At 47.7% G+C, this 24,945-nt stretch overlaps 1 protein-coding gene and 1 long non-coding RNA gene across 6 annotated transcripts in view; both read left to right on the top strand.

The window, feature by feature from the left end:
- FAM120A (family with sequence similarity 120A) overlaps positions 1-24,945 on the top strand; it is a 97,622-nt gene that overhangs the window by 6,018 nt on the left and 66,659 nt on the right. For all 5 annotated transcript variants that reach the window (XM_045064964.1, XM_045064963.1, XM_045064962.1 and 2 more), the window contains exons 2-3: positions 10,966-11,212; positions 14,201-14,283. In XM_045064964.1, the coding sequence (XP_044920899.1) occupies positions 10,966-11,212; positions 14,201-14,283 (330 nt within the window). The remainder of the gene's footprint in view (positions 1-10,965; positions 11,213-14,200; positions 14,284-24,945) is intronic.
- Positions 17,874-19,861, top strand: LOC123387514. The gene is made up of 2 exons (XR_006601943.1): positions 17,874-19,502; positions 19,646-19,861. It is a non-coding gene; the product is annotated as an uncharacterized LOC123387514 (long non-coding RNA).

Genomic DNA, 24,945 nt, shown 5'->3' with positions numbered 1-24,945 from the left:
CCTTATTTAGCACACAGCACTGCCTTGCTAAAGGCACTGACCACTCAGCACTGCCCTGCCGCCTCCTGTCCCTCACACCAAGTGGCCATTGTGTTTGTGCTTCCCCACCCCAGAGTGGGACCCTGTAATTAGTGGGAAACTTCACTGTTAAGACTTTCAAATGTCTCCCCTCTATAGCCCAAATCCTTCTGAGCTGGTTTTCATTCTCTGTTTCCCTTCCATCCTCTGTGCACTTGGGCTGCTCTAATTTTGCCTGTAGCCCTCCCTGGTTTGAGCCTTGTCATCTACTTCAGGGTTACACTTTCTGGCCCCATAGCGTCGTCATGTTGCCCCCCCACCCCGAAATCCATCACCCAGCCTGCTGGTCCCTCTGCAAGGTCCTTCTGCAAGTGCAGTCTCCCATGTGCCCTTCCTTACTCTAGTACCCCTACCATGTAAACTCACCAAAGTGGAGCCAATAGGCCTAACAAGTGATTGTGCAAACCCGTTGGTGGTTGTGAAACCAAATTATTGGGTATTTACCAGCATTTAGAAAAAATGATATAGAATAATAAACTAGAGTGAAAAGTACACTGCTAGACTTAACCAAAGGTACCATTTTGTTCACCAGTGCCTGAGTGTGGGCCACCACCAGAATTGTTTCTTGATCTGCCCGCGCCGCACACCTGCTACCTCACTGCACACCTTGTCGGTGCAGCCTGCGGGCTCCTCGGTTAGTCATTCCTGCCAGCAGCTCGAACAAAACCATGAATCCCCCCCCCTAAAAAAAACCAAACAAACCATGAATCCATGCTCTGTGGGGGGCTCAGACCCCCCTGATGTACGCTCCCTCTGCCCTGCTGCGTGGCGCACTGTTCTGCTGTACCTGGTCAGCGCTTCAGCCCTTCCACTCCCTGCTCCCCCACTCTGTTGCTCCTTCTTGTTGAACTATCACTTCTGCTGGTGAGAGTTTTGCTCACACTTTAAAGTCCATCTCAGGCGCCGGCTTCCTCCATGGAGCTCTCTTTTTTTAAAAAATTTTATTGATTTATTTGATAGAGAGCAAATGAGCGGGGGTGGGGGCAGAGGAAGAAGGAGAAGCAGACTCCTCACTGAGCAGGGAGCCCAATGTGGGGCTTGATCCCAGGACCCTGAGATCATGACCTGAGCCGAAGGCACACGCTCCACTGGCTGAGCCATCCAGGCGGCCCATATGGAGCCGCTTCTGACGATCCCGCAGGTGGACCAGGGATCCACACGGTGCGCCTGTTCCTCAGTGCTTCCTGCGTTCCACTTTGTTCTAGCTGCCGGGGTGTGTACCCCCAGCTAACTGGAAGCTGCTGGAGGCCGGGGACTCAGTTTACTCCTTCTGCATGTGTGTCGTATAGGTGCTGAATTTTTTAGTCAGATATTTGCTTTGTTCTATTTATATAGACAGACACATTTAATTATTTTTCTTTCAATACCTGGATCAGTGGCTATTATGTAAGATTTATTTTATCACCTTAAATTCCTGATGCTGTCTTTTCTGACTGGTTCCCAGCGATGACCCATCCTCCCTTTAGCAAAAATTGAGTACGGGTTACTGGCCAGGCATAGAGGAGTGACTGTAACAGGAAAGCGTGGAATCCTCCAAGGAACTCAGTCTAGTGAGGACAGAGGGCTTGTTCCCTGAAGACTTGGCAGGTGTTGCCATCTTGAAATAAATTAGATTAATCTGAGATTCAGCTTCATAAGTTCTGAAACTTAAATTTTGATGTATTGTGTTTTATAATTAGATTTCTAACAAGGGCAGCATTGCTCAGAATTAGTGAAGTATGAGGAGAGTTATATAGTAGGCTAACTAGACATTGAGGACAGATAATGCTGGTTTTTCCTTATCTTCTTTTGTCATTTCTTTAATTTTTCAAGTTAATAAAGTTTAATTTGCATTTTGTTATGTTATCCACTCATTTATTATTTTCAAAGATTATTTATTTTAGGGAGAGAGAGAGAGCGCACGCACGTGCATGTGGGGAGCTTCCTCTTGGAGCCAAGTAGGAAGTTACCTCTTGGAGCCAAGTGCTTAGGCTTCCTAAGACAGGGAGCTGGGGCACAACCTTCTTTGTATTATTATATAGTCTTAATTTTATTTTTTAAATTGTGGTAAACTATAACACAAATTTTACTGTTTTAACCATTATTAAGTGCACAGTGCAGTGTCATTAAGTACATTCACACTGTTGTGCAGCCGTCCCCACCATCTTCTTTCCAGAACTTTCTCACCTTCCCAAACTGAAACTGTCTCTGCTAAACTCTAACCTGGGCCCCACCCCAGCCACTGGTGCCCACTACCTACTCAGTCTCAGGATTTCACTGCTGTAGGGACTTCATGTAAGTGGAATCGTACAATATTTGTCCTTTTGTGACCACCTTATTTCACTTAGTATAGTGTCCTCAAGGTTCATTCATGTTGTATAACAGGATTGTATTCTTTTTCAAGGCTGAGTAATATTCTCCTGTGTCTATACATATTTTCTTTTTTTTTTAAGATTTTATTTATTTATTTGAGAAAGATCACAAGTAGGCTCAGAGGCAGGCAGAGAGAGAGAGAGAGAGAGAGAGGAGGAAGTAGGCTCCCTGTTGAGCAGAGAGCCCAATGTGGGGTTTGATCCCAGGACCCTGAGATCATGACCCGAGCTGAAGGCAGAGGCTTTAACCCACTGAGCCACCCAGGCGCCCCTACCCATATTTTTATCCATTCATCTGTTGATGGTTGCTTCCACTTTTTGGCTGTTGTGTTATAACTTTGAAAATGGGTGTACAAATATCTATTTGGGTTTCTTTTCTTTTTTTTTTTTTAAGATTTATTTATTTATTTATTTGAGAGAGAGATCACAAGTAGGCAGAGAGGCAGGCAGAGGGGGGGGGGAGCAGGCTCCCTGCTGAGCAGAGAGCCAGACGAGGGACTTGATCCCAGGACCCTGAGATCATGACCTGAGCCGAAGGCAGCGGCTTAACCCACTGAGCCACCCAGGTGCGCCCTCTATTTGAGTTTCTTCTTTCAGTTCTTTTGGTATATATCTGGAAGTAGAATTGCTAGATCACAGGGTAGTTCTCTGGGTAATTTTTTGAGGAATGGTCATACTGTTTGCCATAGCAGCTACACCCTTTTACATTCCTGCCACCAATGTATGATGCTCTCATTTCTTTTTTTTTTTTTTAAGATTTTTTTTATTCATTTATTTGATAGAGACGAGAAATCACAAGTAGGCAGAAGAGAGGGAGAAGCAGGCTCCCCGCTGAGCAGAGAGCCCGATGCGGGGCTCGATCCCGGGACCCTGGGATCACGACCTGAGCTGAAGGAAGAGGCTCAACCCACTGAGCCCCCCAGGCGCCCGAGGCTCCAATTTTTTCACATCCTTGCCAACACCTGCTTATTGATGTTTATTGTTTATTGTTTTTTCATAGTAGCCATCCTTACGGGTATTGAATGTTCTCTCATTGTAGTTTTGATTTGCATTTCCTTTATGATTAATGAGGTCAAGTATCTCCCTTAATTAATTAATTAGTTATTTTTAAATATTTTTATTTATTTGACAAAGAGGGAACACAAGCAGGGGGGAGTGGGAGAAGGAGAACCAGGCTCTCTGCCCAGCAGGGATCCTGATGTGGGGCTCAATCCTGGGACCCCAGGATCATGACCTGAGCCAAAGGCAGACATCTGATGAGTGAACCACTCAGGCGCCCCATCCACTCCTTTATTATTATTATTTTTTAAGATTTTATTTATTTATTTGACAGAGAGAGATCACAAGTAGAGAGGCAGGCAGAGAGAGGGGGAAGCAGGCTCCCTGCTGAGCAGAAAGCCTGATTCGGAGCTCGATCCCAGGACCCTGAGTTCATGACCTGAGTGAGCCCAAGGCAGAGGCTTTAACCCACTGAGCCACCCAGGTGCTCTTCCACTCCCTTAATTTAAAATAAGTTATTTTTCCTTGCTTTTAAGACCACAGTAACCAATTTTTAAAGACTAGGCAAGAGATGTGTAAGGTAAGAAGCTATTTAGCTCTGATTCCAGATTTCCTGAGGGGGAGAGGCTTAGTTTTTAGAGACATAGCTAAAATATGTCCTAACTTTAAATTGCCCTTTTCAAGTCAACAACAACAAGAAAAATCTTCCACCAGATTGGAAGTTGACTTTTATGTCCACATTCCTCTGTTGGACTAGAGCAGGAGTGAGTAGCCTGCCTAATCTCACCCACCCAGGACCTGGCAACTAAAGGTCAAGATCAAGGTGTCCCTTAAAAAAAAAAAAAAAAAAGAGTTTAGGTCAACTCCTGTTCTCTTTTGTTCAGGTTAACTAACATCTTTTAAATCTCATGGCTGGCTGGCGGGCGTGTCATATCATTCCCTGAGCTGGTGTAAAACCGTTCTAAAGAAAAACCTCACACAGTATTTTTTTTCTTGATGTTGGAAGATCTATTTATGACAACTCATAGTGTTTCAGGTCCCATATGTTTGAAAAGTATGAAGAAGCAGATCCTTTCTCATGCAGCTTAAAGACAAACGGTGGCCGACTTTCATCAGCATTTATTACTGATGGACTAGACTGTTGATGTGCCGCAGCTCACTAAGCGTCGCAGCCGCCCTGTGAGGTAGGGATGGCGTTATTTTTGCAGGTGAAGAAGTGGAAGTGCAGAAGGAGATAAAGTGGGCGGTGGGGTTCACCCACCTGGCACCAGAGACAGAAACCTTCCTATGCTAGTGCCTTGCCCCTAGAGATTGGGGTAACAGTATGGCCTTGTCATCCAACAGGACTGTCCCCATAACAGTTGTCAGCACTAATAGGTGGCCATACTTGCACAGTAAGCTTGGGGAATTTTTAGTCACTATTCCTCGTGAAAATAACTGCCTGAAATTTTCAGTGACACTCACGCATGTGTGAGCTGAGAAGATTCAGCAGGGGTCCGGAGCGGCACGCAATAGCAGACAGTCACCGAGGCTCCCTGCGGTGTCCCCGCTGCCAAGGCCTTTCCATGCTGGTGGCCTGTGTTTCTGGGACCGGGTGGGTATGGAGTCAGGCGAGGTGTTTCCAGCTGTATGGTGTGGTCATGGGTCCTGCAGCCAGGAGCCAGAGGTGGCCCTCGGGCTGTGTCGCGGGGGTGTGCTCGGGCACACTCTTGCATCTGCTGAGCAATGGTAGCCGTGGGGAGACTGCGAAGGCCCAGCGCCTCTATGGTGGCTGTGGTCTCTGGGATCCAGCCTGTGGTTCTCCTTACTGAGGCCATGCAGAATTCTCGGTTTGGCTCTCTGTGGCGGGAGGCTTTACCCCTCTACTACAGCTGGTAGGAAGGTAGGTCTCAGGGCTTCACGTTTTTAGCTTGAAATAATCATCCCAGTATCATATGTCATAGTTTTTCCTCACTTCTAAAATTAGAATTAAGAACCAGGGGTACCGATTTTGTTGTGTTGTGCCTAGTTTGCACCTGGAGCTGGAGGCCAGGGAATCAGAGAAGCAGGGTGCTGTCCTCGGGCAGGTTAGGTGGGAGACGGGCCCTGGAGCAGAGGGCTTACCGTCCCCGGAGAGAAGATGCTCAAAAGAGAAGGATGGCCAGCGCCTGTCAGCCCCTCTTTCCCTGGCGCTTAACTCTGACATTTAATTTTTATATTTAATTAAATAACTGCTTTTCAAGTCCAGTTTTGAGGCAGCCTAGACCCTTCTCCTGTCCCCTAGCAGAACTTTGTGCCGACCCAGTCCCAGCACCTGCTCTTTGAGCGGGCTCTGTAGTGCTCGTCTTGAGGCTTTGTCCCTGGGCCCTCTGGCAAGCGGAACTGGTTCATTTATTCACAGGTCTGTAGGGACCTGTCTCACCTGCGGTGGGCTCTCCTATTTCCCGAAGCCCCACGATCTGCGGAGAGATGTGTTTTCATATGACAGGATCTTAGACTGTGCTGTTCATGCCCATTAATGCTGTGTTCACCTGGTGAAGTAGCTTAAAATAGTCTTCCAGCTGGTGTCTTGTAGACTGTTGACTTTTTCTTTTTAAAATAAACTTCTTACTGTGGAATAATTTTAGGTTTATAGAAAAGTTGCCAAGATGGTACAGAGGGTTCCCGAATGTCCTTCACTCTGCTTCTGTATATGGTGACAGCTTGTGAGCGAGCACAGTTATCAAAACTAAGAAGCTTGCACCGGTGCAGTGTCGTGAGCCTCACTGTGTTCTTCAGTTCTCATCCCTCCTGCCGCTGGCGTTCTTCTCGGCTCCGGGCCCGATCTCCGGGCTGCGTGGCTTCAGGTAGCTCATCTCCTCAGGCCCCTCTGGTCCAGGAGAGCTCCTCAGCCTCTGCTTCTTTGGTGACCTTGGCACTTTGGATTACTGAGCAGGTATTTTGTAGACTGGCCTCCAGTTTGGGCTGCCGGATGGTTTCTTGTGTTTTGGGTGCAGTGCCCTTGGCCATACTGTACGGTGTTGGAATCTCCTGGTGTCTGCTCTGTGGCACGACTTCATCCTGTTGCTAGTTTCCTACTTTGAAAGTGGTCTTTTAGGCTCGCGCCCTGTGGGGGACTGTGGTGGTGAGGTTCAGCTCCTGGGAGGGATTTCACATTATTGTTGGAATTCTTGTGTAGGGCAGACTGTGTTTATGTAATCATTTGTTTAGACTAATATGGGCTCAGGTATTTTTTCATACTTTGGGTGATACCCTGATACGATGTTCTTTATTTTGTTGCATAAATTGTTCAAGCTTTGTCCACTGGGAGTCTCTCGAGGGGTTCCTGTGTCCTGACACACCCCTCCTTCATTTTGTGGGCAGCTCCTTCCTTTCTGGCACTACAGAGACATGCTCAAGGGCTGTCTTGGATTTCCCTCCCTTGGTATCACCCATTTTTCTCAAGGGCCCTGGTTCCATTGGTGGAGAATGGAATTTAGAGACCACAGTGGGGTGCAGATGTTCTTGCTTCTGAGGTGTCGCTGCTTTTCAGCTGTCTGTTGACAGCGGGGAGGTGTGTGTGTGCACATGTCACCTCTGATGATTTCTTTGCCTGTGTTGTCACCTACACATCAGTTCATAGGATGTCTCCATGGCTAAGCTGGCGCCAAAAGGTCGTGCCAACCTCATCCTTTTGCCCATGTGTAACCCTGTTCTCTGACAGTGAGACACCTGGCTTGTCCACCATTCATGAAGTGGTCTTGGTGCTGTCGCCTGCACCCCTCCGCCCTCAGGATACACATTACCAGGAGAGGTCAGCATCTGTGTGGTGCCTGTCCTCAGGAGTCCGAGCTGTCAAAACGTTGTTCTCCAGAGTTACCTAGGGCAGCAGACTGTACCCTACTCAGAGGTCATTTCAGACTTTTCTAGTACAGTTCTGTACCTTAGCCAGTCTGCATTCATTTCTGGCCCCCCTGGTGTCCTGGCTGATTTGTTTTTAATTTGCATACATTAAAGTTCATTCTCCATGTGAGACATGCAGTTGTGTGAGTTTGAACAGTGTGTCGAGTCATGTGTGTCTACCACCTAGACCCCCAGCTCTGAACTCTGGCCTCAGAGTTTTGTGGCATTACCCCACCCCACTTCCATTACCTGCCTGCCAGGGGAGGGTTGTGTCTCTGTTACCTTATGGTTTTAAGGCCATGTTGCCTTTCCTCTGGTAAAGGTGGGAGAGAATACTGGAAATTTGGAAGCTGAAGGAAACTTAAAGACCCATGAATTGTACAGTCCTGGCTGGGCAGGTGGGCGTCAAGCCAGAATGGGGACTTAGGTGTTCTGGTTCTGTCCCCTTTGCTGGCACTGAGGTGGGAAGGATGAGCAGGACAGCAGCCCGGGTCAACCTACCTTGCTTCTAGGCTTGAAGTCAGTGCTCATGGGGCTTGCTTCCTCCATCTTTTGTTTTCAGGCATTATTTTTAGGGGGCAGCTATTTAATGCTGGGTGTGCTTTGAGGGAGGATTAAGGTATTGTTAATCATTTGCAAATTAGTGTTTTAGTGGATTAATAAAAGTTCATTCACTTTGCTTTTTAATGCCAGCTGAAACTGAGTGTTCTGAAAGAACAGGGAACTGTGATTTGGGATGGCGGAAGGAGGTGATAGTGGAGAGCCCCACGTCTGCCCTCTGTGAGGCCCTCTGCCTGCCGACTTCTGCTGGATAGAGTAGATCTCACCTGTCTGTGTGGGTAGTTTAAAGACTCCTGGAGCCCTGTAATGGGGCCCCCGGTGTTCTTCTCTCTTTTGGAGTTTACTATGTGCCAGATGCCAGGCTAGACCCTTGGTTGGCAGGTGAGTAAGTGCGTGCCTTGTCATCCTTGGGGAAGGAAGAGCATCTGTCCCCAGTGTGGTGACACTGAGGGGCCAGTGTGGGTGTGGCTTATCCTAGTGCTGCTTCAGCTTTTTTATTCATTTTTTTTTCCCTGAAGGAAGTTTTCGTTAAGCATGATTGCACCATCCTGACACAACTCTTGGCGTTTGCTTTATCCCTTTCAGTGTTTCCCCACAGATGCAGCTTTGTGAGGCTCTGTGTACAGGGAATTGATTCTGAGCAGTTTGCTTAGTGTTATATCGAAAGCTTTCCCCAGGTTTCTGCACATCACTGCGGGCTGCTGTGTTTACCCCGCTCCTGGATGTTAGCTTACGTTCTCCCCCGCGAGCCTGCTCTGACCCTTCTGACGCCCCAGCATTTGTTACCGGTGCCCTGGTTTCTTAGGCTTCATTTCCTGGAGTGAGATCACCCGGTCAAAGAGCATGAACGTTTTACAGTTCTGGAAGTACAGTGCCGATTGTTGAAGGACGCCAAAGCCTTCCTTGAGAACTGCCAGATGAAACCCTGTCCCTGCTTCCTCTGAGTCTACCACGGCACCTCTCCTCCGTGCTCACTCACCTTGGGCCTGTGCCCTGTGCTTCCCCTGGGGCCCTTGTGGGCGATGGTGCAGGGCTGGCCCAGCTCCCCTGTCTGGGGGGCTGGGAGGCGTGCAGCCCAGTGACTGGCACGGGGGCGCTCAGGGAGGATGACAGCATTGGCATCAGTGTCCTCGGAGAGTGGTTTAATAAACTCTCACGAAATACACAGACTGAGTGTACAGTGTGCAGCTCCCACACTTAATTCTGCCCCATCTCCACAGGACGCCTCGCTCTGGAGCAAGTGGCCATGCTGCCTTTTCTGGAACTCCTTGGAGGTGTGGGGAGTGAGGGGTGATTACTCACGGTCTCCTATCATTTCAGGGCTTTTGGGGAGATTTTGCAGATTTATGTTTAAGGGTGTCTAGATGACAGCCAGGGGTTGTTGGTGATTCAGAAATGCTTTAAGATGTTGCTGTCATTATGAAGTTCAGTGTTCTGAAGTGGTGGGAGGCTGGGGACTTGGGCTGGGAGAAATGGAACTGGCCTCATTTCAGAATTTTCTTAAACTATACTTAGCTATTTTAGTGAAGGGTACAGTGTTTTTAGACTAAGGGATGAAAGTGCATTCTTCTATTCTAAGAAATAGAAATAAATTGACTGAATGTTTACATTTTTCTTATGAAGTAGAATGTTTTTATAAAAATATCAAAAGAATGCAGGAAGTTACTTTCCCTTTAAATATGCATCTTCAGAAGGATTACCTTGTTTCTACATGAGCTTTCATTATAACTAACTTACCAACAAAATATGGTGTCCACTTGGCCTGTGAAATTCTGCAAGAAATGGGAGCAGCTCCACAGTGTGCCCCACCGGTGACCCCTGAACACTCGTACTTACTGTTGGGATGTGATTTAGTTTTTATTTCAATTCAACAGAGCTGCACATTGGGCAGTATAGGTCTAGACGCTTACGTTTAAGGGCACGTGTTTTTCAACCTCAGGGCTCTTCGGGGAGTTAACTTTCTACTGTTAGCTGAGTCACCTGACTTAGTTTTAAAATTCTGTTTTCTCAAATACCTTACCTATTGTAGAAACAGAAAATCTGCCAGATTTCAGTTGGTTGAACGAGTTTGGGAAACAGCAGGAGAAGACTTGATTGTCTCTGACTTTATATATTTTAGGAAAGTATTTTTCACATGCCTCTTGGTGTGTTTTTGGACGTAGATTCCCAGAGCCTTTTACCTCTCCGCGGGTATTGCCCACTGCCTGCCCTTAGGTTGCTGCAGTCCCTGAGATCCCTGGGTTTCCGGGGCACCTGCAGCGGTGCATAGGTTGCTGCAGTCCCTGAGATCCCTGGGTCTCCGGGGCACCTGCAGCGGTGCATAGGTTGCTGCAGTCCCTGAGATCCCTGGGTTTCCGGGGTTCCTGCAGCGGTGCATAGGTTGCTGCAGTCCCTGAGATCCCTGGGTCTCCGGGGCACCCGTGCGGTGCACTCGTGCTGGGAGAGCTGGGGTAAGGAAGAAAGCTGCAGCTCGTCGTCCTCGTCACTAAGCAGGCACTGAGTTTGGGCCTGGTCCCGGTGGTGGTCCTAAGCCTGGGGCTGCACCACCGTGGCTGGTCCTTTGCCCAGGATAACCATGTGACAGTGATGTTTAGGGTAAACGTTCACCCTTACTACTTTCCCCATATGCTAAGTGCTTAGGAGATCTGTGGATGAAGGGTAACGCTTGGCCTTTGTGTAAAAAAAAAATCCTTTTGATTATTTTATCCATTTGACATATTCCTACTTGGCAGTGCAAAATTATCTGATTTTACCAGCGTGGCTGGCTTCTGTCTCCTGCTTTGACACTTGTTTCTTTTCCTCTTCTGTCCCCGTTTCCTCTCCTTTTCCCTCAGAACACTGTTTCGGGGTCAGCTGACACTGTGTATTTTTAGGCAGGGCGATCTGTGAGTTTGACAAGGAGCGGGCAGTTAATTTGTAGTCTGGATGGGATCGTAGTTACTGCCCTGGAGATGGCTCCCACAGAGCTTGCTCACGTGAGCAGTGTGCCATACCCATTTTATGGTTCTTTGATTCTTTGACTCTTTTGGGTGTTTATCTGGGATTTGCAGGGTCCTCACAGAGGCGTCTGCATGGGCGCCATGGCTCTGACCACATGCTCCTCTCACTTGCACAGGTGGCGCAGAGCATTGAGGACCATCATCAGGAGGTGATCGGTTTCTGCAGAGAGAATGGCTTCCATGGCTTGGTCGCCTACGACTCCGACTACGCGCTGTGCAACATCCCTTACTACTTCAGTGCCCACGCCCTCAAATTGAGCCGGAACGGGAAAAGTCTCACCACGAGCCAGTATCTGATGCATGAGGTCGCCAAGCAGCTGGACCTGAACCCAAACCGCTTCCCTATCTTTGCTGCTCTGTTAGGTAGGTGGGCAGTGTGAAAACTGCTTCGTTTGATAGGGTTCCACGCTGGGAACACACTGGTATTTTTTAAATGTCAGTGTTGAAGTGTTGTGGAGTGTGCCCCTCCTCGGTGGTGTTCCTTACCCAGTATTATTTTTTGGTGTGGCTTATAATGTGCTTCTTTTATTCGTAAGTACTCGTTTATGTGTTGTTTCATCTGGGGTGGAAAACTAATTTTGTGAATGAATTCACTAATACTGTGGGGGAAATTATATTTTAAAATCAGAAATGTTAATCACATCCTTACTATGAAAATTAGACAGTTAATCCTTTGTCATAAATCGTGTTCGTTAGAGAAGAAAATGTGCTGTGAATTTGGCTCTGTCATAGGTTCTTGCATGTTGGGGACACTCACTGCTTGGAAAGAAAAACAACAAACAGAGCTCACCACCAGTACCTGCATTTTAAATGTCTTTAGAAACTCCCTTGGAGGAATTCCTCATGCTGGATTCCTAGAAAAGATGAAATCTTGTTTTGATGGAAGTTTTATATTTTAATTCATTTCATGTAAAAATGGCTTCCCAATAGTTATATATTCATCTATCACTTTAATACACATTTTGCAGTTTTTCCTTTCTTTTCTGTCCATTCCTGGGGTTCTGCTTACAGCGTGCACATTTAAAGCTGCTGAGACGCCCAGCTCCCGTGGCTGCTTTTGTAAGAACTGTGTCCACAGTGTGAATGGGCATTCTCCAAGCCTAGCCCTCCTGGCATCACAGCCTAGTGGCCGCAGTGACAGGTGGGAAGCTGCTAGGGGACCCGCAGGCCGTTTGAATGCTCCGTGGTCGCAGGTAGTGAGTGAGATCTTACCGTGTTCTGCGTTTGTCTTCTCTCGAGTGTGCAGGACGGCAGGCCTGTTGTGGGCTGTGTTTAGAAGTTTCTACTTATCAGATTTTATAAGCATTCCAAAAAGTTTTACACAGAAATTACTCTGAGGGAGTCACAATTTTTCTGTGTGATATTTGGTGATAGCATTTCACACCATGTAACCACTAGTAGGTCAACAGTTCTCATTTTGCAAATTATCCTTGTTTGAATCACATCTCAACTCTATGTTACTCAGCATGTGGCTGTTTTCTGTCTGTTTTCTCAGGGAATTCATATGACTTGGGATTTAGAGAATTAAAACCAATTTTGTAAATATACTTTCATATTTTCAAATATTAAAAATGTACTTTCTCTGAAGTGATTATGTAAATGGGGATACTGTGAAAAGTTTGCGGTTTACGTAGACGTCACACAAAATGGCTTTGGCATATTAATTGACCTTAAATGAACTGGAAAATTGTATGCTTTCAGAATATTGGGATTCCCCAGCTAATCTGAGATATGGAGGATATTTGGTTACTGTATTTAAGAAATATTGAATCTGTTTCTTAGCAGATAGTGTAAACTCTGTACTCTTGTAGCTAAATTACCCTGTGAAGTCTTAAAATGAGTGAAAAACAATAGTAATGAATTTAGGACTTAGAACTTCTTTAAGAAGTCTTAACTGGACGGACATTTTTATTTTAGATTTAGTGTAAAAGTTTCAGTGTCCTCAAATGAGAAAGATTATTTTTCTTTTCCTTTTCCTTTTTGTAATGGGACTGTAGCTATATGAGTTTTTTTGTTTTAGAGAGGTTGGGTAGAATATTCAATTAAGTATGTGACCCAAATTTTAACAGACTATTACTGATGTTGGAATTGGCTTCATATTTTTTCAGATAGAAGCTTCAAAAAAAATCTAAGATGCATCATACCTCACAGTAAAGTTCTGTGCAGTCTGTGAACTCAGGAAGGCAGCGCAAAGCTCAGTAAGACCACGAGCTCAGTAAGACCACGAGGACATAACTTTGCTCCTCCAGACGTCAAGGCAATTCAGTGTTCACGTGTTGAGTACTTGCATGTTTAGAATATTAAGATTAATCAATTAGTTACTAAGAACTCACCGTTTTTTTTTTTTTTTTAATTTTATTTATTTGAGAGAGCGTGCATCTATAAGCAGGGGAGAGGGACAGAGGGGAGAGGGAGGAGCAGCAGACTGTATGCTGAGCAGAGAGCCTGACATGGGGCTCGATCCCAGGATCCCGAGATCATGACCCAAACCGAAGGCAAACGCTTAACCAACTGAGCCACCCAGGTGCCCTGAACTCACCTTGTTTTGCTTTCTCTTAGTAGCTAATTAATGAACCTGCCTTCTCAGTGTGGAGGGGACTAAATCATGATATAAAAATCAGAGAATTACTCAGGAAGTTGACACTTTTAATTTGCATCGAGAGAACTGACACATTGAAGATGTTGGTATGTTGGTATCCAAGTGCTGCAGTGAAGGGAGAGTGTTCCCCAAAACACAGTTTCTCAGCCGAGTGCAGTTCTTACTGTTGACGCAGCCCTGGTGACAGGGCGTCCAGCCAAGTGGCATTCCTGGTACTGGTGTGGCCTGTGCTTTGTCGTCTGTGGGTGATGGTCAAGTGACGGGAAAGGTGTGACCCATGTCATAAGTCATAACCTTGCTTAGAGAGATCTGGAAGTGCGTGGTCTGGTCTGCCTCTGCTGTGGAACTTAGTTGACAGGGTGCAGTTTGAAGCCTAGGGTCTCGTGAGCAAACGAAAGCTTGTGTCCCGATACCCCAGCATTGTCAGACCGACCTTAACACTGCCCAGTGATGTCACTTGTCTCATGCACATGGTTCAGTTGGAATGCTGTTGGAACGGTCCAGGAAATGCGCGTCGTACTGAGGCAGCAGCAAGAGGTCTGCCTGCTCTGTGTGGCTTTATATGAAAAGAGGAAGAGGTATTGTCAGTTTTTGTGTGGAAGTTCTATGTGGTGTGTGAAAGGAGGCGGTCCTGAGTTACAGAGAGTCTCAAACGAAGCGCCTCTGGAGCCCGCAGATGATGACGTGTAGTGTTGTCAGCACGCCCGTGTCACCGAGGCGATGTTTCTCACCATGCCGTGTCTGTGTTGCAGGGAATCACATTCTGCCTGACGAAGACCTGGCTTCCTTCCACTGGAGCTTACTTGGTCCAGAGCATCCACTAGCCTCACTGAAGGTACAAGTTCATTTCATCTCCAACACTGGTGACCATCAGCTGTTGAGTTTGCTCTTTCTTTAATAATGTGAATGATGTTCCATTGTTGTAGAAGGAAATAGGCCACAGAGTTAGGGGTACCATGCTTCCCCTGACTTCAGGATCAGCACTGCCTTGAAAAACCCACAGACCTGCCTTATCTTGTTACCAACTTACTGCTTTAGGGAGATATATGAATGCCCTTTAAAGTTTCCTTAGAGGAATTCAGGCTGTGTACCTAGGTAGGTGGAAATCTTTTAGCTAAAGGTTTTTTAATGTCGTTTTACAAATGTATTTTCAAGAGGTAATATAGCCAGCTGTTGCTTGGATCATGACTTAGCATACTTGGATAAATTTCATAATGTCCTATAATTTTCTAAAATTATTGAAGTCTAATTAATAATTAAGGTTTTAGTGTTTGGGTAATGGAGGGGACCCAACCAAGTTCATTAGAGAAATGTTCCCTTTGTACCGGTTTATTAACACTTGATATTTTTTATCTTTCTTGCCTTCCTGTTGTGAAAGTGAGGAGCGTCAGAAACATGCACGGTTTTCTAAAGTGGGAGGGCCGTGGGGACGCCTGGTGTGTACTGGCCAGCAGCCTTCTGGGACTTCGAGTCCCCTCTGCTGTGACCACAGTCATCCTCATTGGGGGCAGGTGGGAAGCCGGTTGGGCAACCTGGGCCTCAGTTCCTGTAGTGAAGGGGCTGCTCCAAATGGTTCCCAGAAGCATTTCTGTGAAATTCTGTCTCTTGTCAGATTGACTCTCCTGCTGTAAACCATCTTCCGTGGTGGTTAGTTTCAGAGTGGATTTTGTGTGTAACTTGGAGTGAACTTTGGGGAAACCGGATGGGGGGTGGGATCATTTAAGCACATCTCTTTCCTGCTTCTTTCCTCCGGCTCCTTGCCACCCCTCCCTCCCAGCGTGCTGGCCGGTGGGAAGCTTTCCTGGTTGTTCTAATAGTTCTTGGGCCTGGGGTTTTCAGCTTCTCCTCTCATTAGGAACTAGTTGTTTTCTTCATGTTTTTCATCCTTGAAGGAGAGAAGCTTTCTTCCTGCTGTTGGCCTTGGTGTCATTCCTGTGTCCTCGCAGATAAAGTGCTGCAGTTTATGGTCCTGTGGTCCCCCCGCGGACGTGCAGCCTGGAGGCAGGTGATTTGGATGAGGTGTTGTGCTCATCAGGGTTGCCTGGCAGTGAGCTTCTGTAGGTGGAGACGAAGGGAAAGCTGGCTTCTTACAAGGTTCAGGCAATTTTGGATAGCAGTGGAGAGACTCTTGGGACCCCAGACCACACGTGCACTTCAGCCGAGCTAGCCTTGGTCAGTGTCAGATGTTAGACAGCAGCACTGTTTGTGGGCTTAGTGGGAGCCAGCTCAGTCTAGCAGGTCACTAACGTCATTAGCATGTGTATTTCCTAACTTTGTTTGTTTATTTATTTTTTAAGATCTTATTTATTTGACAGAGAACACAGTGAGAGAGGAGACACAAGATGGGGAGTGGGAGAGGGAGAAGCAAGTTCCACACTGATCAGGGAACCCAGTGCAGGGCTCAATCCTAGGACCCTGGGATCATGACCCCAGGCGAAGGTAGACGCTTATAGATTGTGCCACCCAGGTGCCCCCTGACTTGGTTTTAAGAAAAATATTAAGTACGTGAAAAGTTGAAATAGACAGTGTCCATCCATGTATCTGTTTGATTCTACAGTTATCATTTTGCCATAAGGTATATTTACATCTACTTTATTTTTTTAATCTTTTTTTTTTTAAAGATTTTTATGTATTTGACAGAGAGCACAAATGGGAAGCGGCAGACAGAGAGGGCTAAGCAGCCTCCCTACTGAGCGGGGAGCCCAATGTGGGGTTCAGTCCCAGGACCCTGGGATCATGACCTGAGCCGAAGGCAGGTGCTTAATGATTGAGCCACCCAGGCACCCCATCTTTATTTTTTAACTCCATTATTTGGAAGTAGATTGCAGATATTCTAACACTTCACCTGTGAAAACTTCAGTTTATATCCCGATTCCCTAACAATAAGGCTGATTTCTTTCTTACTGATCCTACTATTAGCATAGCAACTAGGTCAGCCGTAGTTCCTAATGTTCTGTAAGGCCAAGTTCATACTCACATTTTTCACTTGTTCCTGCAAGTCATTTATGCTGTATGTTTGTTTGTTTTTGTTTTTTAAGTCAGGATCTAATCAGGTTTTTCGTATTATCATCATGTGTATTGTAAATATCAGCTAGGGGTTTTTGTGGTATAATGGAGAAGCAATCTGCAATAATTTTTCAATGACTTTGTAAGTTCTAGGTGTTTCAAAGTCACGTTCTAAAAAGCAGGCACATCTGGCTTTGAGATGTGGCACAGTGTGGCACAGTGTTTATGTTTTGGCCTTTTGTGCACATGTCCTGTGTGCAGCGACATTTCTGTATCGTGGCAGATGTGGGGAAGTTGGATGTGATGGGGTCCTTTCTCATGAATATCCCTGCTGTTTTGCACTGTTCTTTTTTTTTTTTTTTTTAACCCACTGAGCCATCCAGGCGCCCCCCTTGCACTGTTCTTAATCCTGTTTGCTTTACCCCGCTCATAAAAGTAACCACATGTTTAAAAAATTTGATTAGTTATTGTGTTTGACACTTTCTTATGATTTTTGACGGTCTATAGTATACACAGCTTTCCTGCATCTGATTCATGTCCCCAAGTGCAGATATTCCTGGCCTTTTCTTATCCTACTGTGTTGCGTTTTTCCAAAGTCATTCCCAGTGGATTGCTGTTTCCAGAAGGTGGGTATTCTGTGAACTCCTAAGCTGATGAGCGCAGAGTCCCCTTTGCTGTGGAGCACCATCGTCTTCACCCCCGAGGCGACCTCCTTGCCCACAGCTCTGCGTGTGCTAGGAGAGTGCATCTGGGCTGGGCCTGTGGGTGCAGAGCAGTGTAGGCTGCCGTATCGAGGGGTGATGCCTGCAGACAGCGGGCTGGGAGGGGAACAGACTCCATGTGCCTCACTGTTCGTCAGGGTTGTGCCCACTGGGGTGGGAGGGCAGTGCTGGACACACTTAGAACCTAGAATCTCACAAGGGTGGCAGCAAAGAGGAGGTGAGGGAGCCAGGGAGGTGTTGAGCTTTTTAGTTCTTCAGTTTCCATGCAAAGAGGTGCCGGTAAGGTGTCATCAAATGTCTTAGGTTTGATTTGGAAGTAAAAAATACTTCATATTGTTCAGGACAGCACGTTATATGACAGAAAATTCTAGTACTAGGGGCAGGGCCTTCGGGACATGGGGTGGTCAGCCACGGTGGGATACTTCCTGGCCATAAGCACATGCTGAATGCGTTCCCTTTTTTTGGATTTTTACTGCTGTATGATTTTGAGTCCTAGTAAGTGGTAGAATTTTTATTTTGGGTAAGCATTTAGTTTTTGTTTGTTTGTTTTTAAAGATTTATTTATTTATTTGACAGACAGAGATCACAAATAGGCAGAGAGAGACAAAGGGAAGCAGGCTCTCTGCTTAGCAGAGAGCCTGATGCAGGGCTTGATCCCAGGACCCTGAGATCATGACCTGAGCTGAAGGCAGAGGCTTTAGCCCACTGAGCCATCCAGGCACCCCGAGTTTTAATTTTAAAAAATGTTTTTAAGTTGGACCATTAGTTATAGGTCTTTGTATTCATTTGAATGGTTTTTGTGTTTAGTTTCATGCATTTGGAGTTTTTATCCCCATTAGGTGTTGTGACCACCAAGCATCTCCTGCTACAGATTCCCTTGTCCACCTCTTGCTTGGGTGTGCCCCATTGCAAGTCTTTGCTGGCCTTTCCTGTCCCCAGACCTCCTGCACGCATTGGTCTCCCACATGACTAGTGGGTCTCTGTTCTGTGCTCTGTGCCGTGCCCCTCTTGTGAGCAGGCAGAGTGCCAGTGTTCCCCGACCCCCACTCCCTGGGTGGCTGTTGGCACACCCCCAGAGCTCCTCGGCTTCTGCCTCTTCTGCCTCTTCTCAGAGCTCCCTCCAGGTTAGCCTGTGCACACCGCCCTTTCTAAAGATTCATATTTCCTTGTGTTTGTAACCCCATCTACCTTTAATCAGCAGTACCTGTCTTTGAGGTGGCTGGACACCATGATGATGTATGTGTCAGGTCACACCAGGAACACTCAGTTTTAAAAATGTACTTAGAATTTTCCTCAAAGTTATCTCTAACTTCATATTTTTTATGTGTCACTGTCTGCCACCAAAAGTCACCAAGTAATCCTTTGTACAGGGGTCTGTAAGGAGAGGGTGAAGCAGTCGGCCGCAGGGAGGTGGGAGTCTGGTTCTGGACTTGTGGCCGGGAAAGGTCCCCCGGATCATGGGGTGGACGGAGGGGTTGTCTGTGTCTCACCATGCAGTGCACACGACTGCAGCGCTCCCGAGGCTGGGGCACAGCGGGGCTTGTGGCAGGCCCCTCGGGATGAAGTGTGGCTCCGCAGTTCTCCCCATCCTGGCTTCCTTGCTGAAGCCTTGGGAGGCCAGGTGTCTGGCCAGCCTGGGCCCTTTCGGCGCGGTTCCCGGCCCCGTGTGGGTTTCACGCTGGGTGTGGAGCTGGGGCGTTTCAGGCCTGGTGAGGTTTTCCGGTGCAGCTAACATACTGTGCAGCCTTACTGGAACAAGGTTGGCAATCAGGTTCTTTTTGAAATCATTTTTAAAGTAGGTTGGGTATAAATGCTACCTAAATAGAAGGTTGGGCTTGTTTACTCTGAATTCCACCTGGAGAGGCATTGCAGAGGAGGGCGGTTTGGGCGTAGTGGGCTTTTCAGAAAAGGAGTTCCTGTTTGCACCTTCACAGAAACTTAACTTATGAAGAAGTCATCCTAGGGTTCCGAGAAGCACTCATTGGCTCTGGAGAAAAATCACATCAGGCACCTGAAGTTTGAAAGCATCACCCATCGTGTGGCATGGAGCGGGGGCTGCATGCAGCCCTGTTCCAGGGGGTGGCCCCTCTTGGCAGGCTGGTATTAGGTCTTCCAGGATTTACAGGTGTATCCTGCTCACATCATGGTCATCTGCATGGGAGCAGCATGTGTGCAGCTGTCCACGTGGAACTTGCGTGCACAGTCACCATGCTGAGCACCCCGCTTGCAGGTCATCAAAACCTGCCATGGCCAGAAGTTCTCTTCTTTGCTCAATTTCTGTCTGTGTGGAATCCTTACAGGGAAAATGCAAAATCGAACTTGGAAGGTATGTACTTGTTTATATCTTCGTGTCAGAACCCATGAGTGCAGGCGTGCGTACGCACACACAACCCTGCCACCCACGCATGTGCACACACACCCTGTGTCCTACGTGTGCGCGCACACATACACACACCCTGTGCCCCACAGGCGACTTCTGCACGGCCAGCGCTATAAGCTGCTCAACCAGAGACCTCTCCCTTCCTGAGACCAGCTGAGTGCGGGACCAGAGAGATCCATGATGAAGCCAGGATTTGCCCTGCAGTTACTCCACAAGTGCCACTTGCTTAGAAAGCTTGTTTGTCTTTTTGTAACAGTTTTATTGATTTATAATTCATATGTCATAAAATCTGTGTTTTCAAAGTATACAGTTCAGTGATTTTTTAGCTTTCACAGAGTTGTGCAGCTGTCTAATTTTGGAATGTTTTCATCACTCCAAAAGAAACCCAGTGGTTGATTGGGCATCTGGGTAGCTCAGTGGGTTAAAGAAACCCAGTGGTGGGGGGCGCCTGAGTGGCTCAGTGGGTTAAGCCTCTGCCTTTGGCTCGGGTCATGATCTTGGGGTCCTGGGATCGAGCCCCATATTGGGCTCTGCTCAGCAGGGAGCCTGCTTCCCTTTCTCTCTCTGCCTACTTGTGATCTCTCTCTCTGTCAAATAAATAAATAAAAAATCTTAAAAGAAAAAGAAACAAGAAAGAAACCCAGTGCTCGTTGGCAGTCACTGCCCGCTTTTCCACCTCCCTGCCCATGGCAACCACTGATCTACATCTGTCTCTGGACGTACCTCTTCTAGACACTTGATACAAGTAGACGTACATATTCTTTTGTGTCTGGCTTCTCTCACTGAGTGTAACTCTGCACGGTTCATCCATGGGGGAGCAGCTGTTGGCGCTCCCTCCTCTTCCTGCCAGGAGGACACTGTTTCCCTGGGGGTGGACTCCTCAGCTGGTGGACATTTAGTATATGGGCTGCCGAAACGAGCACCTGGTGGACATTCAGGTTGTGCCTACTATTCAGTTGCCGTGAGCATCTGCGCCCATGTCTGTGCGGACATCTTTCCTTGCTCTCCGACGGGTGCCTAGGGCCAGATTTGCTGCTCCTGCTCTCCTTGAGGAGCGACCAGAAGGCTTCCTCTGGTGGCTGCACCGTTCACGCTCCCAGTAGAACCCTGGGAGGGTTCTGATTTCCTCACATCCTCGCCAGCACTTGTTGTCTGTTGGATTTTCAGTTGTCCCAGTGGGTGTGAGCTGGTTTGGATTTGCATTTCTCTGATGAGTGATGGTGTTGTGAGCTTCTTTTCCTGTACTCGCTGACCATTCGTTTAGCTTCTTTGGAGAGATGTCTGTTCAAGTTCTTCGTCCATTTTTAAGTTGGGTGATTTGTCTCTTTATTGAGTTGTGAGGGCTTTTTGTGTGTGTGTGTGTGTTTTTGTTCTGTATTCCAGATTCTGTCTCTTAGCAGACACATGATCTGCAAATACTCTGCCCCATTCTGCAGGCTGGGCTTTTCTTTCCTGATCTGGCTCTTTGGTAATTTTTTGAAGGGTCCAGGCATCGAAATACCACCTCTTACTGCTTCTAGTGGCTGTACTCAGTTTTTGTTACTTGGGAATGCCTGAGGACCTTGCCAGTCTTCTCCTTTACCTTCCAGAGCCCTTGTGAGGTCAGCGCACTGGGGCTACGGGACAGCTTGGCTCTATGTCCTTCACCTCCGGTCAGGTGTGCGGTCGGCCCAGCTGGACCACGGCCTCCTGGGCCCAGAGGCCTTCCCTGGGTGTCCTCCCAGAAGAGCTCTATCTCCGCTCGTAAACTTTAAACTTCACTACTCCTCACCCTCTGTCACCACCACCTTCTGCCGGTGCTAGTTCTCAGGGTGGACACTTGCTGCTGGGCCTCTGGGGGCTCTCTGCTCCCCTCCTCTCAGTATCTCCATTCGGGGGTGCCCTCTCAAGCTGGCTATGCCAGCACCACCTGCTCCAGGCCTCACGTCCACCCCCTGCCTATCAAACCCTCTCCCCTTGATGGTGCCACGCCATCTTTTCTGCCCACCTGGGAACTGCCCACCTGAGCAGGAGGTGAGTTTACAGTGGTGGTCAAAGAAGGACCTAAATGGAAAGAAGCACTGCATTTGTGGATTAAAAGACTTACTTAGATTTTATTACCTCCCTATCAGAACACTAGCAAGCTTTTTTTTTTTTTTTTAAAGTAATTGAAAACTGTTTTAAAATTCATGCGGAACTATAAAGGACCTAGAATAACAACAAGAATGTGGAGAAGGAAGAACAGAGTTGGAGGGCTTTCGTGTTAGAAACCCCAATAAAATGGGGAAGGGATAGTTTTTGTAGTAATGGGATATCCATGAGCAAAAATGAAAAGAATATTAAAATCAAGTCTAGAAAAAAACATCAGAAATCTTTACGACCTTGATTGAGTCAAAGATTTCTTAGTGAAAAGAATGAAAAACTAGTGGCTGAGGGAAGGGGACAGAGTGTATTTCTGGTAACAGACCCGTGTCCAGAATTTATAAAGGAAGGCACCGTAAGAAGATAGGACCCAGCAAAAAAGGGATGGGGACAGTTTGAACAGGCATTTTCCGGACCGTTCAGTAGGTGCGCAGAGGCCCTTCACATCCTTAGGGAATGCCAGCCATAGCCAGGGGAGGTGGCAAGATGGCACAGCCTCTCGCTCTTCAGGTGGCTTCCACGGGAGTGTGCCGAGTGGCTACCTGGACAGCAGCCCAGCAGCTTCCCACAACACTGAACATACGACTCCCTTGTGAGCCACGCTCCCACTTGGCGGCACTCACCCCAAATGAAGCTGGGTGTTCGCACACACTTAGGCCTCAGTTTCCCTGTGGCTTTATGTGGGGCCTCAGAACCACCCCTTGACCGGCTGGTGAATGATGGGTGGAATAGAGTCACACGGGAAGGCCTGGGAGTGGGGAGGGAACCAACTTCTCTTCAGTGAGATCTCAGACACACAGGCAATCTCTGAGCCCGCCGCTGGGTAGATCCCAGGGAGGGAAGAACTCGAGAGAGGGCGCTATGTGCTGCTGCTGCCTGGGCTGGCTGGGAAGGGACACTGGGGACAGGGGCATCTTGGGCTCTGTTCCCCGTGGCAGTGCTGGCTCTGCTAAGGTGTGCCTTCCTCAGAACTCAGTGGATTGTGTGCCTGAGGTGGACGGGTTTCACTGCATATAAAATGCTTCCGAAAAGCAGATTTAAACGTTAGGCTCCCCATCACGAACCGGGCTGCCCGTGCCCGCAGGTAAAATCCCTCCCGAACATGTCATGAACATTCATCTCTGTCTTTTGGGCTCTCCTGGTCTCACACTGCTCCCACTTACAGACCCTTCGTCCCAGCGCTGGGGCTCCTGTCCCCGTGGCCCCCTCCCCACTGCCTCTTCTCCCTGGCCAGGCCCATTGCCACTGCCTTCTCTGGTCGGAGACTGGTCTGTGCTGTGTTCTTGAGCTGAGCTATTGTCACCAGACGAATGTGGGCCCTGCACACCTGGCCCTGTCACCCCTGTGCTCTCGTAGCCCTCAGTTTGTAAATGTGCTTTCGTCTTTCCCACATTCCCCAGCCCCACTGTTCCTCTGTAGATCTCCGGAGGGTGGCCTCTAGTAGCGTGCCCGGCGCCTTAACCCTGCGGTGAATTTGGGCCACCACAGTGGGTATGTGTTCCCTGTGGTCCATTCACATCTTGCTGCGGCCTCGGGCTTTCCGACACATCTCATCTGCTCTTAGGGTTTCAGCTGCCATCGCTGTGTTGAGCTCTGTCCAGTGTAGCTCAACCATGAAACCCCTTCCCTGACTGCAGGGGGTAGCCCACCATCTGCCAGGGCATCTCCACCGGGACGCTCCACCTGCACACTGGATATGGTGTTCCTACTTGTCTAAGTGCGTGTACCGCCCTGTATTCTCATTCTCAGAAACAGCCGTCCCTGCTGACATCTCCACCCTAGGTGCGGTGTCACTTAGAAGGTGGGAGTGGGAGTATGGTCTGCCTTGGGGCGGTGGGCGTGCTGCTCACCTGGGTGGTCCTACAAGTGAGCACCTCAGTAGGGCCCTCTGTCCCCTCGGGATGTCCAGTGGACCACATGGTGGTGGTGTGAGGGTAAAACGCAGCGATGTTCTTCTACACGGCCCTTCAAGGGGCCCTCCTGGGTTAGCAGTTTGTCTCCAACAAGAACACAAGTCTCTGACATCCCGTGTTCATGCGCGAGTGAATGAGTGTTGGCGAAGTGGCTTTCTGGTTTCCTTCCCTGTCACTGCCAGAATTCAGACTTGCTGCCGTCACATCTTGTGGCTTTCCTAATGGTGATGGAGGGGTCAGGTTCTGCTTCAGAGAGCTGTTGTGTGGAACTTGTGTTTTGCTCACCTGTGTTCTGGTGAGCGGCTGGGAGGCCGTGTGGGAGCAGCAGCAAGCCCCAGAATCCTGGTTTTGTGGTGTGTTGATTCAGTTAGCGGGGAGGCCTGTAGAGAGCCATGTGGGTCTCAGAGCTCAAGCCAGTTGTGCTGACGACCGGCCTGAGGGGGACTGAGTGGCCGTGACAGTTGCGCTGTCCCAGTCATTGACGTGAGAGTGGTGCGCGTTCCAGCTTGCTCATAGCCTCGCGCTGAGCAGTTCATCAGACGAGAGGATAAAGAGTGGGAGAGCCCAGCGCTCGCAGAAATGTCCATGATGGGTGGATAGCATTTATGCAAAGTTTGGATACAAGCTGGAAGAGATCGTAAGGGTTTTTTGTTCTTATCTTTTTTCACTTAGTCAAAATTTATTTCAGACTAACCAAAATAGTAGCACTGTAATCTCCGATGTAAAAAGTTCCTATAAAATGTTTTGAAAATGTTGATATTATTATTTAATCCCTAAGAGTGTACTATAAGATTTTTAAAAGCAAAATAAGATACCAGCGAACTTTGATGTACTTAAGATGATAATTATCAGCAGAATTAAAATACAACTGCAGTGGTTTTCAAACAAAACCAATGTGAATCTGTTACACTTTGCATCTTATTTTTAACTTTGCTTCATTTTAAAGCATTTGGATTTTAACATTTCTATTTCCTAAGTATCTTTATAAAGAAAATACTTCAAGTCACCAACTGTATTGTTTACCGTAAACTGATGTGCTGTGAAGTCAGACATGGTATGGCTCTGTGCATCTGTCTTCCCTTCCAGTGTCAGCTTTATAAATGTTGTCACTGAAGTCAGGCGTGCAGCTTCTTCATGCAGGTGGGGGCGTGGCGGACGGCGGGTCCCGTGCGCGTCCCCACACAGTTGCTGCCGCAGGGGCCCCATTTACATCTGAGGATTCCAGATTCCTGTCAACATGAAGAAAAAGACTGACGTGGCCCCAGATGATTTATTCTCTATGAAGAAAATGCACAGGAGAAAGATCATTTAATGGCAGGTGAAACTTCACTGTGGGCTCCCTTCGCCAGGCTTGG

Source organism: Mustela putorius, unplaced genomic scaffold (assembly GCF_011764305.1).
Source record: "Mustela putorius furo isolate JIRA1106 unplaced genomic scaffold, ASM1176430v1.1 tig00003854_pilon_pilon_pilon, whole genome shotgun sequence".
Lineage (NCBI taxonomy): Eukaryota > Metazoa > Chordata > Mammalia > Carnivora > Mustelidae > Mustela > Mustela putorius.
Note: the sequence above shows the minus strand (reverse complement) of the source record. Positions and strands in the feature narration are given on the sequence as shown.